General features: G+C 36.3%; 1 protein-coding gene across 1 annotated transcript in view; it reads right to left on the reverse strand.

Moving 5' to 3' along the window:
• Window positions 1-12,541: 12,541 nt before the first annotated feature.
• LOC139853403 (cytochrome P450 716B2-like) overlaps window positions 12,542-14,122 on the reverse strand; it is a 31,271-nt gene continuing 29,690 nt past the window's right edge. Inside the window, exons 3-4 of the mRNA XM_071842798.1 lie at window positions 12,949-13,136; window positions 12,542-12,862 (exon numbers count right to left, since the gene is read on the reverse strand). Of these exons, the coding sequence (XP_071698899.1) occupies window positions 12,542-12,862; window positions 12,949-13,136 (509 nt within the window). The remainder of the gene's footprint in view (window positions 12,863-12,948; window positions 13,137-14,122) is intronic.

Below are 14,122 nucleotides of genomic sequence, written 5' to 3' on the forward strand. Positions count from 1 at the left end.
CGCAATCAAAACCAGGGTCAGCAGAAGAAACAGGATACCTCAGGTGCTAATAACAGAAATCAGCTTGTGTGTCCTCGTTGCTATAAAGCTCGTGATGGTTACTGCACAGTTACTTGTAAGAGGTGCTCTAAGCAAGGGCACATTGCTAAAGATTGTACAGTGCTTTTGCCGAGGTCTGCTACTCCCGCGACTGGTGGTAATAATAATAATGTTGGTAATAGAGGTGGTAACGGTAACGGTAATGGGAAATCGAATAATGGAGGTAATCCAAGGGTTTGTTATGAGTGTGGGAAGCCGGGGCATTTCCGAGATGCTTGTCCCAACAAGAAGACTGCAGAGACTGCACGCGGCCGAGCGTTCAACATTAATGCTAAGGATGCGGAGGAAGATCCTAAGCTTGTTACTGGTACGTTCTCAGTCAACGATTTATCAGTTTATGTGTTATTTGATTCAGGGGCTGATTTAAGTTTCGTGTCGAGTAAATTAAGTTCGAGAATCAAAACGCCGTTAACTCTCTTAGACAATACTTATGTTGTTGAAGTAGCTAATGGTAAGGAACTTACTGCTAAGACTGTACATCGTAAGTGTAACTTTAATCTGGGTGGTAGGGATTTCGAGATAGATTTGATACCGATTGAACTTGGTAGTTTTGATATTGTTATTGGTATGGATTGGTTGTCTGCAAACCGTGCTGAGATCGTGTGTTATGATAAGGCTATTCGTATTACTGATGTGATTGGAGAGCCACTGATGGTCTTTGTAGATAAGAAATGCACCCAGTTAAACCTTATTAGCTGTATGAAAGTTCGTAAACATCTCCGCAAAGGCTGTCATGCTATCCTTGCTCATGTTGTTGATCCTAGTAAGGAAGTAAAGAACGTTGATGACGTTCATATTGTTAGGGATTTTCCCGAGGTGTTTCCCGATGACTTACCTGGCCTTCCGCCGCAACGCGCGGTAGAATTTCAGATTGATCTTGTTCCCGGCGCTGCTCCTGTAGCACGTGCTCCTTATCGTCTTGCGCCTTCTGAACTTCAAGAATTGTCAAGTCAACTCCGTGAGTTGTTAGACAAAGGTTTTATTCGTCCTAGTTCGTCCCCTTGGGGAGCTCCTGTTCTGTTTGTTAAGAAGAAGGATGGTTCTTTTCGTTTATGCATTGATTATCGTGAACTGAATAAGCTCACTGTTAAAAATCGTTATCCTCTTCCGAGAATTGATGATCTGTTCGATCAGCTTCGGGGTTCTTCTGTTTATTCAAAAATTGATCTTCGTTCTGGCTATCATCAGTTGCGTGTTAAAGAATCTGATGTTTCAAAAACTGCTTTTCGCACCCGTTACGGTCACTTTGAATTTCTTGTTATGCCGTTCGGATTGACAAATGCACCTGCTGTGTTCATGGACCTCATGAACCGTGTGTGTAAACCCTATCTGGACAAGTTCGTTATTGTTTTCATCGATGACATCCTTATCTATTCTAAGAGTGATGAAGAGCACGAAGAACACTTGAGGTTAGTGCTTGATTTGTTAAAGAAAGAAGAGTTGCACGCTAAGTTCTCTAAGTGTGCTTTTTGGTTAAGAGAAGTTCAGTTCCTTGGTCATATTGTTAGTAAACAGGGAATACAAGTTGATCCTGCTAAAATTGAGGCGATTGAAAAGTGGGAAACCCCGAAAACTCCTACTCAGATTCGTCAGTTCCTAGGATTAGCAGGTTACTATAGAAGGTTCATACAAGATTTCTCTCGTATCGCGAAACCTCTGACTGCTTTAACGCATAAAGGGAAGAAGTACGAGTGGAAGGATGAACAAGAGACTGCTTTTCAGATTTTAAAGAAGAAGTTGACTACCGCTCCGATATTGTCACTACCTGAGGGTAATGATAATTTTGTTGTTTATTGTGACGCTTCGCGTCAAGGCTTTGGTTGTGTTTTGATGCAACGAAAGAAAGTTATTGCGTACGCATCACGTCAGTTGAAGATTCACGAGCATAACTATACAACTCATGATTTAGAGTTGGGGGCCGTTGTTTTTGCACTTAAGATTTGGAGACATTATTTGTATGGGGTCAAGAGTACTGTGTACACAGATCACAAAAGTCTTCAACATATCCTCGATCAGAAACAGTTGAACATGAGACAATGAAGATGGATTGAGACGTTGAATGATTACGATTGTGAACTTTTGTATCATCCGGGTAAGGCCAATGTGGTGGCGGATGCGTTGAGTCGTAAAGAAAGGGCTGAACCTCGCAGGTTTAGGGCCTTGAATATGACAATTAGAACAAACCTCGCAAGGCAGATTCTTGAGGCACAACAAGAAGCCTTAAAGGAAGAGAATTTTGTGAAAGAGAACGTAAGAGGTATGGCTAAGAAATTTGAGATTCGAGCAGATGGTACTAGGTACTTTGTAGGACATCTTTGGGTTCCGAAGTTTGGTGAACTGCGACAACTTGTTTTGGATGAGGCTCATAAGTCTAGGTACTCTATTCATCCTGGTTCAGGAAAGATGTATCATGATCTTAAGGAGCTGTATTGGTGGCCAAATTTGAAAGGTGATGTGGCTACGTATGTGGCTAAGTGTTTGACCTGTGCTAAGGTTAAAGCTGAACATCAAAAACCGTCTGGACTGTTGGTACAACCCGAGATTCCCGAGTGGAAGTGGGAAGGAATTACAATGGATTTTATTACTAAGTTACCGAGAGTTGCGGGTGGCTATGACACTATCTGGGTGATTGTAGATCGACTCACTAAGTCGGCTCACTTTTTGCCAATCAGGGAAACAGATTCAATGGAGAAGCTCACTCGTTTGTACTTGAAGGAGATTGTTTCTAGGCATGGTGTTCCTGTATCCATTATTTCGGACCGAGACAGTCGATTTGTATCGAGATTTTGGCGATCCTTACAGGAAGCCTTGGGAACTAGATTAGATATGAGCACCGCTTATCATCCTCAAACGGATGGTCAAAGTGAGAGGACCATTCAGACATTAGAAGATATGTTGCGAGCTTGTGTGATTGATTTTGGGAATGGGTGGGATAAGTATTTGCCGTTAGCTGAGTTTTCTTATAACAACAGTTATCACGCAAGTATTAAAGCCGCACCGTTTGAAGCTTTGTACGGTAGGAAATGTAGGTCTCCTATTTGTTGGAATGAGGTTGGGGATGCTCAACTTGCAGGTCCAGAGATTATTCACGAGACTACTGAGAAGATTGTGCAAATTAAAGAAAGGTTGAGAACTGCTAGAAGTCGGCAAAAGAGTTATGCCGACAAAGGAAGGAAAGATGTTGAATTTCAAGTCGGTGATCGTGTTATGTTAAAGGTTTCGCCTTGGAAGGGTGTTATTCGTTTTGGTAAAAGAGGGAAGTTAAGTCCTCGTTTCGTGGGACCGTTTGAGATCATTGAAAGAGTTGGACCGGTGGCTTATCGTTTGAAGTTGCCACAAGAACTCAGTGCTGTTCACGATGTTTTCCATATTTCGAACTTAAAGAAGTGTTTGGCTGAATTTGATCAGACTATTCCTTTGGAGGAACTTCAAGTTGACAAGCAATTGCATTTCATTGAGGAGCCAGTTGAGATCATGGACCGAGAGGTTAAGACTCTTAAACAGAGCAGAATTCCTATTGTTCGGGTCCGATGGAACGCTAGACGCGGTCCCGAGTTCACTTGGGAGCGTGAAGACCAAATGAAGTAGAAGTACCCGCATTTGTTCTCAGATGCCGAGTCAACCCCTGCGCCTGCTTAAATTTCGGGACGAAATTTCCGTAACGGGAAGGTACTGTCACGACCCTACTTTTTCCGTTATCTTTTTCCGTTAATTATTTAACGACCGTTAACTGTTAGTGTGCCACGTCATTTCTATGACCTATTTTATTATTTTTGTAATAATATATATAATAATTATTATGTGTTATGTGAATATATGTATTCATATTTTATTTTGTATGTTTCTACGTCTCGCGAATTTCCATCCGGCGAATCTTTTCGGTTTTTAAACCAACGGTCGAGCTTTCGGGATTTTTAAATCCTAAATATTTTAAATATGATATTTTATGATCATATTATTAATAGGTGTATTTATATTTATTTTTCGTCGCGCGTTTGTTAATTTTCCGGATTTTTAATTGCGTAAGCGTGTTTTCGCGTTTCGGGTTTCGTTCGGGCTTTCGGGCCACAAGGATTTATCAATTCACAAGTTTGGCCCACCATGGGGCCCACCCCTTCATAAAATCGGCCGAAGCCAAGGGGGAGGGGGTAAATCCCTTTCTCTTTTTGCATTATTCCTCATTTACACATTTTTATCTCAAAATATCAAAACCTAATATTTCTTTTGTGCTCTCTCTTCTCCCTTGCCTCCTAGCCATCGCCTACCACCACCATTATCATCATCTTCATTAATTTTCAAGCTTGGATCAAGAGATCATCTACATAAACGTGTTCTCCTCTTCGTTCTCTACGCGATTATATTCTTTGATTCTCGATTTGGGTATAAACCCTAACCCTAGAAATTTTAGTTTTTATTCATATTTCTGTATTTTGAGTTTATATTATTAGTGTGATGTATATTAGTTGTTGTAATGTTGTTTGGATGCGTAGAATTACTCGTTTGCATATGTTTTCGGTTTGTAAAATTTGGACAGCAGTTTGATTCGTGTTTTCTGACTTTGTAACTGATATGAAAGTTAAAATAAAGTATATAAATGAGTTCCTCTCATCAAGACATTAATTTTAGACTCCGGATTCATGTCGTTTCGATTCTCGGAGCCCTAGATATGCTTAATTTGGTTTTTGTTAAAGATTGAAAGGTGTTCTTGGCATGAACAAGGTTGGGTCCGACTTTGTGACCATCCTTGGTGTCTTTAGGGTGTGTCATTTGGTTAGGACTGATGGTGGGACGAATTTTCATGTTCGGGTCACCTAAATCCGAGCCACGGTTCACCCGTTGTGCCTAAATTACTGTTTTGAGTAAATTGATTTTCCCAAGTGTGGTCATGGCTGATATCCACGACCTAGGGACTGTTCTTGGAGTGTTCTTGAGTTCATAATTGTGTTGGGTGGTTTGAGTAGGCGGAAATGCATATGTGGCTCGCCCAAAACCGACACCCGGGGCTCAAGATACGACCCGATGAACTTTTAAACTTAAAACTTATGGTTAATGATTAAACTTATGTTAAAATTAATGGATTTCATTATTAATTAATTACTTATGATAAAAGAAGTAATTATTATTATTTAAAACTTATTATATAAATATTTATTATATCATTTAATTATTAATTATGATTTAATTAACATTTTAATTAAACTTATGATTAATAATACTTTTATTATTAAAGGAAAATACTTATGATAAGTATTAAATTTGTTTTTGAGAAATTATTAAAAGACTTATAATAAAGATTAAATAATTATTTAATTATTATAAGACTTAATTATTATTTAATTATGATTTAATTATTAAATACTTATGATTTAATAATTTTAATTAGAAACTTATGATATGATTAATAATTCATTATTAATTAAAAATACTTATGATATAATTTAAAAATTATTATTATTAATAATACTTATATTATGATTAGTATTTAATTAATTTATTTAAATACTTATGTCGTACTAATTATAACATTTCAACTTATATTAACTTTAATAATTCATTTTATTTAATTAAACTTATGTTAAGACATTATTATACACTTTTGACTTTAAATAACATTATAACCTATGTTATTATTATAACTTACACTTTTAAAATTAATGTTGACTATGTTTGACCAAGGTTGACTTTTGAGTTGACTTTCGGTTGACTTTGACTTTCAGTTGACTTCTGTTGACTTTCTAAATAAGGAAACTTTCCTAACTTCAAAACTTTCTAAAAATAGAACTTTCTAAATTTGGAAACTTTCCAAAAATAGAAACTTTCCAAAAATAGAAACTTTCCAAAAATAGAAACTTTCCTAAAATAGAAAACTTTCCAAAAATGGAAACCTGCTAAAAATAGAAACTTTCTAAAAATAGAAAGTGTGTGTCCTTATGCTGTTCCAATCAAACCGATGCTTGCTGAGTAATGTTCTATGTCTACTTGCAACATGTACAATAGCTATCATACTAAGACTTGACCTAAGTTAGTTATTTATTTCGACCTGCTTTATTTATAGGTCGGCGTTGTGATCTTTCTTGATCACTTTACTTTACTTGCTGTTCGCTTGTTGTGAGATTTCTTCAGTTGCTATTTAAGGTGAGTTATAGTCCCGTTTTTACATACTTTTCAAAGTATACTTTTTGGGATGTGATTACATGCATATTTTTATTTACGGTTAGACACAAGTAACAGTTAAATTTAATTATTCATTGTGAGTTGGACAAAAATATTCCCTAGTCTGGTAACTGTAATCATTGGTTTCTACCGGTGAACGCGAATCCTACGGATAGATCTATCGGGTTTGACAACCCCATTTCGAGCTAGTCGCGCTAGCAATTTATAATCGGAATGTTTAGTACTTCGTAATTTGTTGTAGATACACTGTCCAAGTGTATATTTTTATTGTGTTTGGCAAGGGTAAATAAAGGGTTAAGTGGTTACCAGGTGGCTCATTGATAATGGAATAATGTTTAATGTTTTCTAACATTTTTAAATCTTGTGGTCTAAAGTTTACTTATTTATTTAAACCTATAATTCACTCAACCTTTGTGTTGACAGTTTACTTGCATGTTTTCACAGGTACTTGAGTTATTTGATGCTTCCGCTGTCGTTAGAAGAGTCTGCATGCATTTGGGCAGATTTTATGAAACTATTTATGAAACTTAAGTTTGCATTCTATTTTGGATAATTTAAATTGTGGGTTTGTTGGCAATGTTTTGTGTCAACTTTTGGTTCATTACTATGGTTGGTTGATTTTAAACTACTTAATTGGGTTTGTTTCCTTTTTGGGCAACATTTTGAAATAAAAGAATGCAACTTTGTTTATTTAATTCATTTAAGTCCGATCAAGCTATGGGACCAACTGACGGATCCGTTAAGTGTTATGACGGGGTCGTCACACAGGCTATCGCAAATCTTCATCTGGCACTAGCAGATGTCGTTTTGTCTAACATTGATGAAAAGAAGACGGCGAAAGAGATTTGAGATCACCTCGTAAAATTGTACGAGACCAAATCACTCCACAACAAGATATTCCTAAAAAGGAAGCTATATGCTTTACGCATGAGTGAATCCACTTCAGTGAATGAGCACATTAATAGCTTAAATAATCTATTTTCTCAACTCGCTTCATTGAGTTGCAATATAGAGTTACAAGAACGTGCTGAAATTCTACTTCAGAGTCTACCTGACTCGTATGATCAACTCATTATCAACCTAACCAATAATATTCTCACGGATAAGCAGTAAGTACTGCCTGTTACGTGATAAATCGGTCACCATCAACTGCAATTGAGTTGAAATCGCCGATGGAGATGTGGACTGGAAAACTAGTTGATTATTCCGACCTTCATGTATTTGGAAGTCCTGTGTACGCAATGTACAATTCTCAAGAAATGACAAAGTTGGATCCAAAGTCCAGAAAGTGTTTGTTCTTGGGGTATGCTAATGGAGTTAAGGGGTATCGCTTGTGGGACCCCACTGCCCACAAAGTTGTCATCAGCAGAGATGTTGTCTTTACAGAAGACAAAGATCTTGAAGATGTTAACACTTCAAAAGAAACTATACCGATACAGGTGGGTAACGAATTTCATAAAGATTCTTCTGAAGCAGTACCAGAGCACGATGAAAATCAAGTAGTCGTTGATGAAGCTCCAGCGACTCGTATTTCTAATCGGGAAAGGAAACGTCCAGGGTGGCACTCAGATTATATTATGGAAAGCAATGTTGCATATTGTCTTCTAACAGAGGAAGGAGAGCCAACAACTCTTCGCGAGGCACTAAATCATTCAGATGCATCTCAATGGATGACAGCTATGCAGGAAGAAATTGAAGCTCTTCATAAAAATAAAACATGGGAACTTGCGCCATTACCGGAAGGTAGAAAACCTATTGGAAATAAATGGGTGTATAAGATCAAGCGAAATGGCGATGATCAAGTGGAGCGGTATCGTGCAAGACTGGTCAAAGGATATGCTCAGAAAGAAGGAACAGACTTTAATGAAATATTCGCCCCCGTGGTTCGACTTACAACAATTCGAGTAGTTCTAGCGATGTGTGCTACATTTGATTTGCATCTAGAGCAGCTAGATGTGAAAACTGCATTTCTTCATGGAAACCTTGAAGAAGAAATTTATATGCTTCAACCAGAAGGTTTTGAACTACAAAAGAACTTGGTTTGCAGGTTAAAGAAATCTCTGTATGGTCTCAAACAGGCGCCGAGATGTTGGTACAAGAGATTTGATTCTTTTATAATGAGCCTTAAATATAACAGACTTCATGCAGACCCTTGTGCATATTTCAAGAGGTTTGGAGACAATGATTTTGTCATTTTGCTGTTATATGTAGACGACATGTTGGTTGCAGGTCCCAACAAAGATCGTATAAATAAGTTGAAGGCTCAGTTAGCTAGGGAGTTTGAAACGAAAGACTTGGGTGCCGCAAACAAGATTCTAGGGATGCAAATTCACCGAGACAGAGATAATAGGAAGATTTGGCTTTCTCAAAAGAATTATTTGAGAAAAATCTTGCAGCGTTTCAATATGCAAGATAGTAAGCCAATCTCAACCCCGCTTCCTACTAATCTCAAGTTATCCTCCGTTATGAGTCCTAGCAGTGAAGACGAGAGGAAGAAGATGTCTCGAGTACCATATGCATCAGCAGTGGGAAGTTTAATGTTCGCAATGATATGTACAAGACCAGACATTGCACATGCAGTGGGAGTAGTTAGTCGGTACATGGCGAATCCTGGTAGAGAGCATTGGGATGCGGTTAAGAGGATCCTAAGATATATCAAGGGAACCTTAGATGTTGCATTATGTTACGGGGAACGAGAATTTATTGTCAAAGGGTATGTTGATTCAGATTATGCAGGAGATATTGATAACTGTAAATCTACCACTGCATATTTTTTCACACTTTGTGGTGGAACAGTAAGTTGGGTTTCAAAACTGCAGTCAGTTATGGCCACGTCAACAACAGAGGCAGAATATGTAGCAGCTACTCATGCTGCTAAAGAGACAGTATGGTTAAAGATGTTGTTGGAGGAACTCGAATACAAACAAGAGAATATCACTCTATTTTGTGACAACCAGAGTGCCTTGCATCTTGCAAGGAATCCAACATTTCATTCAAAGACAAAGCATATACGAGTTCAATATCACTTCATTCGTCAGAAAGTGGAAGAAGGAATCGTGGATGTGCAGAAAATTCATACTGACAACAATGTGGCTGATTTTCTAACAAAGTCGATCAACTGTGACAAGTTTATTTGGTGTCGTTCCTCATGCGGCCTAGCAGAAACGTAAGAAACATCATTGGTAAGGAAGGATTAACATGTGAAGATTGATTTAGCTTCAATCAAATCTTCAAGTGGGAGATTGTTGAATTAATAATCTAGAAGATAGCATGACAAATTCAATTTGATCACAACTTTCATATGGTTGTCAAGTTGTTTACAACTTTCATATAGTTGTCAATTTGATTACAACTACCATATATATGACAACTTGATTACAACTAGCATATGGTGGTCAAATTGTACACAACTTCTTCATTTTCAAGTAGTATAAATAAAGCATCATACATGCTCATTTATACATCCCAAAATCACAAGTGTTCTTGTATACTAAAAAAGTCTATAGAGAGTTAATGAGTGTTAATCTCCTAATCACAAGAGATATAAAGATTGGTGTTTATCCTTGTAATTAGTGAGAAGTGTAATTCCTATTATTCTTATTAGTGAAACGTTTCTTTCCTTGCCCGTGGTTTTTACCCTATTGGGGTTTTCCACGTTAAATCTTGGTGTTCCTTTATTGTTTTTATTTCAAATATTACTAGCGGTTTGCTATAATTCGGTGTCGCTTTTCTCTACACAAAATGTGTGATCAGGTAACCCCCTTCTTTACTTTTACTTGCGACGTATCTTAAAATGTTAAAATCTTCATTTTGGGATTATGGTATCAGTCCAGGTTATATTTTTTGGATACTTTAATGCCCTGTGTGTTTATTAACACTTAGAAACTATGAAACATAAATTAGACGTGCGTTTTAGAAAGTTAATACATGCAATAGTACTTCTAAAACGTGTATATATTCAATAGTAAAAAGTGTAAAGTTAATACATATTGATGCCTATTTGCATCACTAGTTTGGTTGAAGGCGACTTTACGTACATGTGTTTATGTATAAGGTGTTGAATTAGTAAGACGTATGGTTTAATTAATTAGTTTTCTCAATCTACAATTTTCAGGTCCCTAATTTGCTCTCAAGGTCACGAGGTTGAAAGAAACTGCAAAAAGATGGTGTATGTCATATACGTATAGTTATAATAAAGTTGATAATAAATTTTATAGCTAGTTAAATTTGTGTTCACTTGAATGTGTATATGCTGCTTATAAAACCTAGTGTCTTATATTAGACTGTAACAAACAATATATATGCTATGTTTACTATTGTACTACTCTTGGTCTCTTTGCCATGTAAACTTTGTGAATGATATTATCCATCTTCTATTGACACAAGTAATTTGTGTCCCCCTATTGGTCCATGTGTCCTCCCCTCTCACATATAATCCCTATTCACGTTTTTTTTTTACATATTAAAAGCCAAAGGGATATCCCTGATAAACTCCATCACTACACCCATACCTACATGTTCTCCATGTCCTCTGCCCTCACTTTTCTTCATTACTCATTCTAACCCTAACCAGAGACTCAGTCTACCCATTCCAGTACCTTCTTCATAAAATTAATTTACAGGTAATTTCAATTGATTTGTTTTGTAGTTGTAGTCTTTTTGTTAATTTTGGTTTGATGTTGGTCATTTTAGAGATTGTCATTGTACGTGTTTGGGACATACACTATAATAACAAACGTATTATCCATAGAAGAATGAGCAAATGATCGTCTAACAATTAGGTACTTTCATGTATGGATTTGGTATCTTTGTCTTTTGATGCTTAAGCATTATGGGCTTGTAAGCTTGTAATAGTTAAAGACTTTAGATGTATATTATGGTAACTTTGTAACCGCTTAAGACTTTGGCATGTAAATTAAGTTTCTAATTAATAGCCATCAACGACTGATGGTAAGTTTTTAACCGTAGAATTTGCCAAACTGAATGTATAAAAAAATAGTCATCGATAATTCTTAGCCGCGAAACGCGTACCCCTTAATCTTGTTATTACCAACTACAAGGTTTCATAGTTAAAGAGTGTAACTAAGATTGTTGTATGTGTGATTGTTTAGTAATATCGGCTTTGTAGCATGTGATAAAAGGATGACATAACTTATATTAAGTTGATTGTGCATGTTTAGTTAGTATGTGTTTTGTTGTTATAGGCCATAGTTGTATTTTCGCTGTTTAGTTCTGTGGTTTATCGGCATGAAATGCCCTGACCCATTGTTTGTTTTCTTGTATTTGGTGGGTGGTCGTCGTGGTGGGTGGTGATTTGTTTGATTAATATATATGTAAATTGATATGTAGTCTTTAATAAAAGGTTATTTAGACAATAATATCCTTATCGCTTCTAAACAAAATTGATCGCAGAAAACGATAAGAAGGTGGACTAGCACTTGGTAAGTTAAGATAAATGGTTGGATGATCATTTTTGTTCCTCACCCGTTTGGTTACTTCCCTCCTAAGCCTCCTCTTTTTACAGTTACAATAAAGTTGATAAAGAATGAATGAACCCATAGCTATTTAGAATAAAGTTGATAATTAAATGAACCTTAATTAAAGTGTAATTTTTCCTCCAAATTCTTATTTAGTGTAGAGAATCAAATGTAATTACAAGTCTATTATCACTAGAGTGTATAATCTATATAGTCATATAAAGCTCTAAAATGATGATATCATCATTAAGTTAATTACCCTTTACTTTTCATAATGATGATGTTATAACTATATATTAACTTAATTAATAAAAGTAATATGAAATCTTTTATAAAAAGAAATATTAATCTCTCCTAAATTGTAATTTTAATTTTCTAAAAAACTTTAAAAGACATTTATTATTACTAATAACAATTATTACTATTAAAAATATAAATATAAATACTCAACTTTGAGCGAACTTTATTATTATTATTTACTTTTAATATAATAATTATAATTATTATATTATATTATTAATATTCAAATATGAATTATTTTTACGAAATTAATTAGGTTACATATGTATGCAAAAATACATGTCTCTATATATTTGTAAAAACAGCGACAAACTTCTTAGTCAAACGGGTCATTAGAATAAATGAGTTTAGCATTTATTTTCACTTAATACCTAAAACATGTCATTAAATTGTTTCGTTTAAACAAACCTGTGATTTCACGGGTCATTTCACTATATATTTAAAAACCATAAACTAACACACCAATTCTTAATTATCTATATTTAGACGCTTCAATTATCACTGATATCTCGTTTCAATGGCCTGATTCGAGCCAATAACCCTTGTTCGAATTCTGGCAACGGGATTCTTTCGAAGAATTCATCTTTCTTAACTAGCTCCCACTTGAACGTTGTCACCAAACGATGAATCATAACTAATGTTTCCATTTTTGCAAGCTCCATACCAGGACACATCCTTGGCCCGGCCCCAAATGCCACTAAACCAAAAGGTGGTGGTGTCGGTGCTTCGTTATTAAAACGGGCTGGATCAAACACAGTCGGGTTATGAAAAATGCTATCATCCATATGTGTCATGGATGCAGAGAACATCACCTGAAAACACATAATCAAATTATGTAAATGATAACCATTTTATATGATTTTTGTAACCAAGTCTAGTTTAAGACTTAATGGCATACCTGCCATCCTTTAGGGATTATGTATCCCCCATACTCGATATCTTTGGCAGCTCGACGAAATGTTAAATTCAGAGGAGGATACATTCCAAGTGTCTCGGATGCTACTCTCCATGTGTACTTCATCTTGTTAAGGTCTTCCCATGTCAAACCTTCTCCTAATCCTTTACTTCTGGCGATCTCTTCTTGTTCTACATTTTCAGTTTTCTTAAGTCAATTCAATTCAATAAATGTCAAATTCAACAAGTAGGGTTTTCACTATTCAGCTACTCAGATTGTGAAAGTTATCTTCATTATTCAGGTTACACGTGTCGTGCGTGATATATAATAGGGCAGTGATATTTCTACCATCATTTTCTATGGATACTGAAAGTTTCCAGCCTACAATCTAGAAGCTCACCTTCTAGATGTTCAAAGTAGCTTTCTTTGAACACCATGTAGAAGAAGCAAAGATGAACACGATGACGGCCGCCCACCATCTCCGTTCACACCATTCCACCGCCACCAAAGTTTTAGTATAAATAGAGGTTGAAACCTCAATTGTAAATCATCCCAAATCACTCAGAGAAGTGTAATCACAACCTAGAGAGTGTGTGTGAGTTTGAGAGTTTTTTTTTGTAAGAGTTTTGTAATACTCTGTAAATCTATTCTTGTGAGTAATAGAGTTGTTTTTCTCTCAAATTTGTATCTCCCAACGTCCAGGCGATCCTCTCTTCCTAACAAGTGGTATCAGAGCTTGGTTAGAGACGTTGGTTGAGTTTTTGGGTCTTCTGAAGTTTTCTCAAAATTCAATTTTGAGTGTACCATTGGATTCGTCTCGTCGAACCGAGTCCAACGCAAAAAACGGCGACTTAAACGGAGTTATAATGAGCCCAGAAAACGCGGTCAAAGTTTGGTCAACTCGCCGGAATCTCGCCGGAGAAGACGACCGGTGCCGGAATTTTTGCCGGAGAAGACGATCACTGTAGCAGTCATGTAGCAATTCACTGTAGCAGCTGGCGGCACTGTAGCAAGTTCCTGTAGCAATTCTGAAATTTTACAATTTGGTCCCTGAAATTTTCAGAATTTCATTTTTGGTCCCTGAAGTTTATAAAAATTATAATTTTGCCCCGTAAGTGGAATTTAAGCCGCGAAGTGTCTATTCCACCATTTTCAACCGTTCCGAACGTAACGGTGA

Source organism: Rutidosis leptorrhynchoides, chromosome 6 (genome assembly GCF_046630445.1).
Source record: "Rutidosis leptorrhynchoides isolate AG116_Rl617_1_P2 chromosome 6, CSIRO_AGI_Rlap_v1, whole genome shotgun sequence".
Taxonomy (NCBI): Eukaryota; Viridiplantae; Streptophyta; class Magnoliopsida; order Asterales; family Asteraceae; genus Rutidosis; species Rutidosis leptorrhynchoides.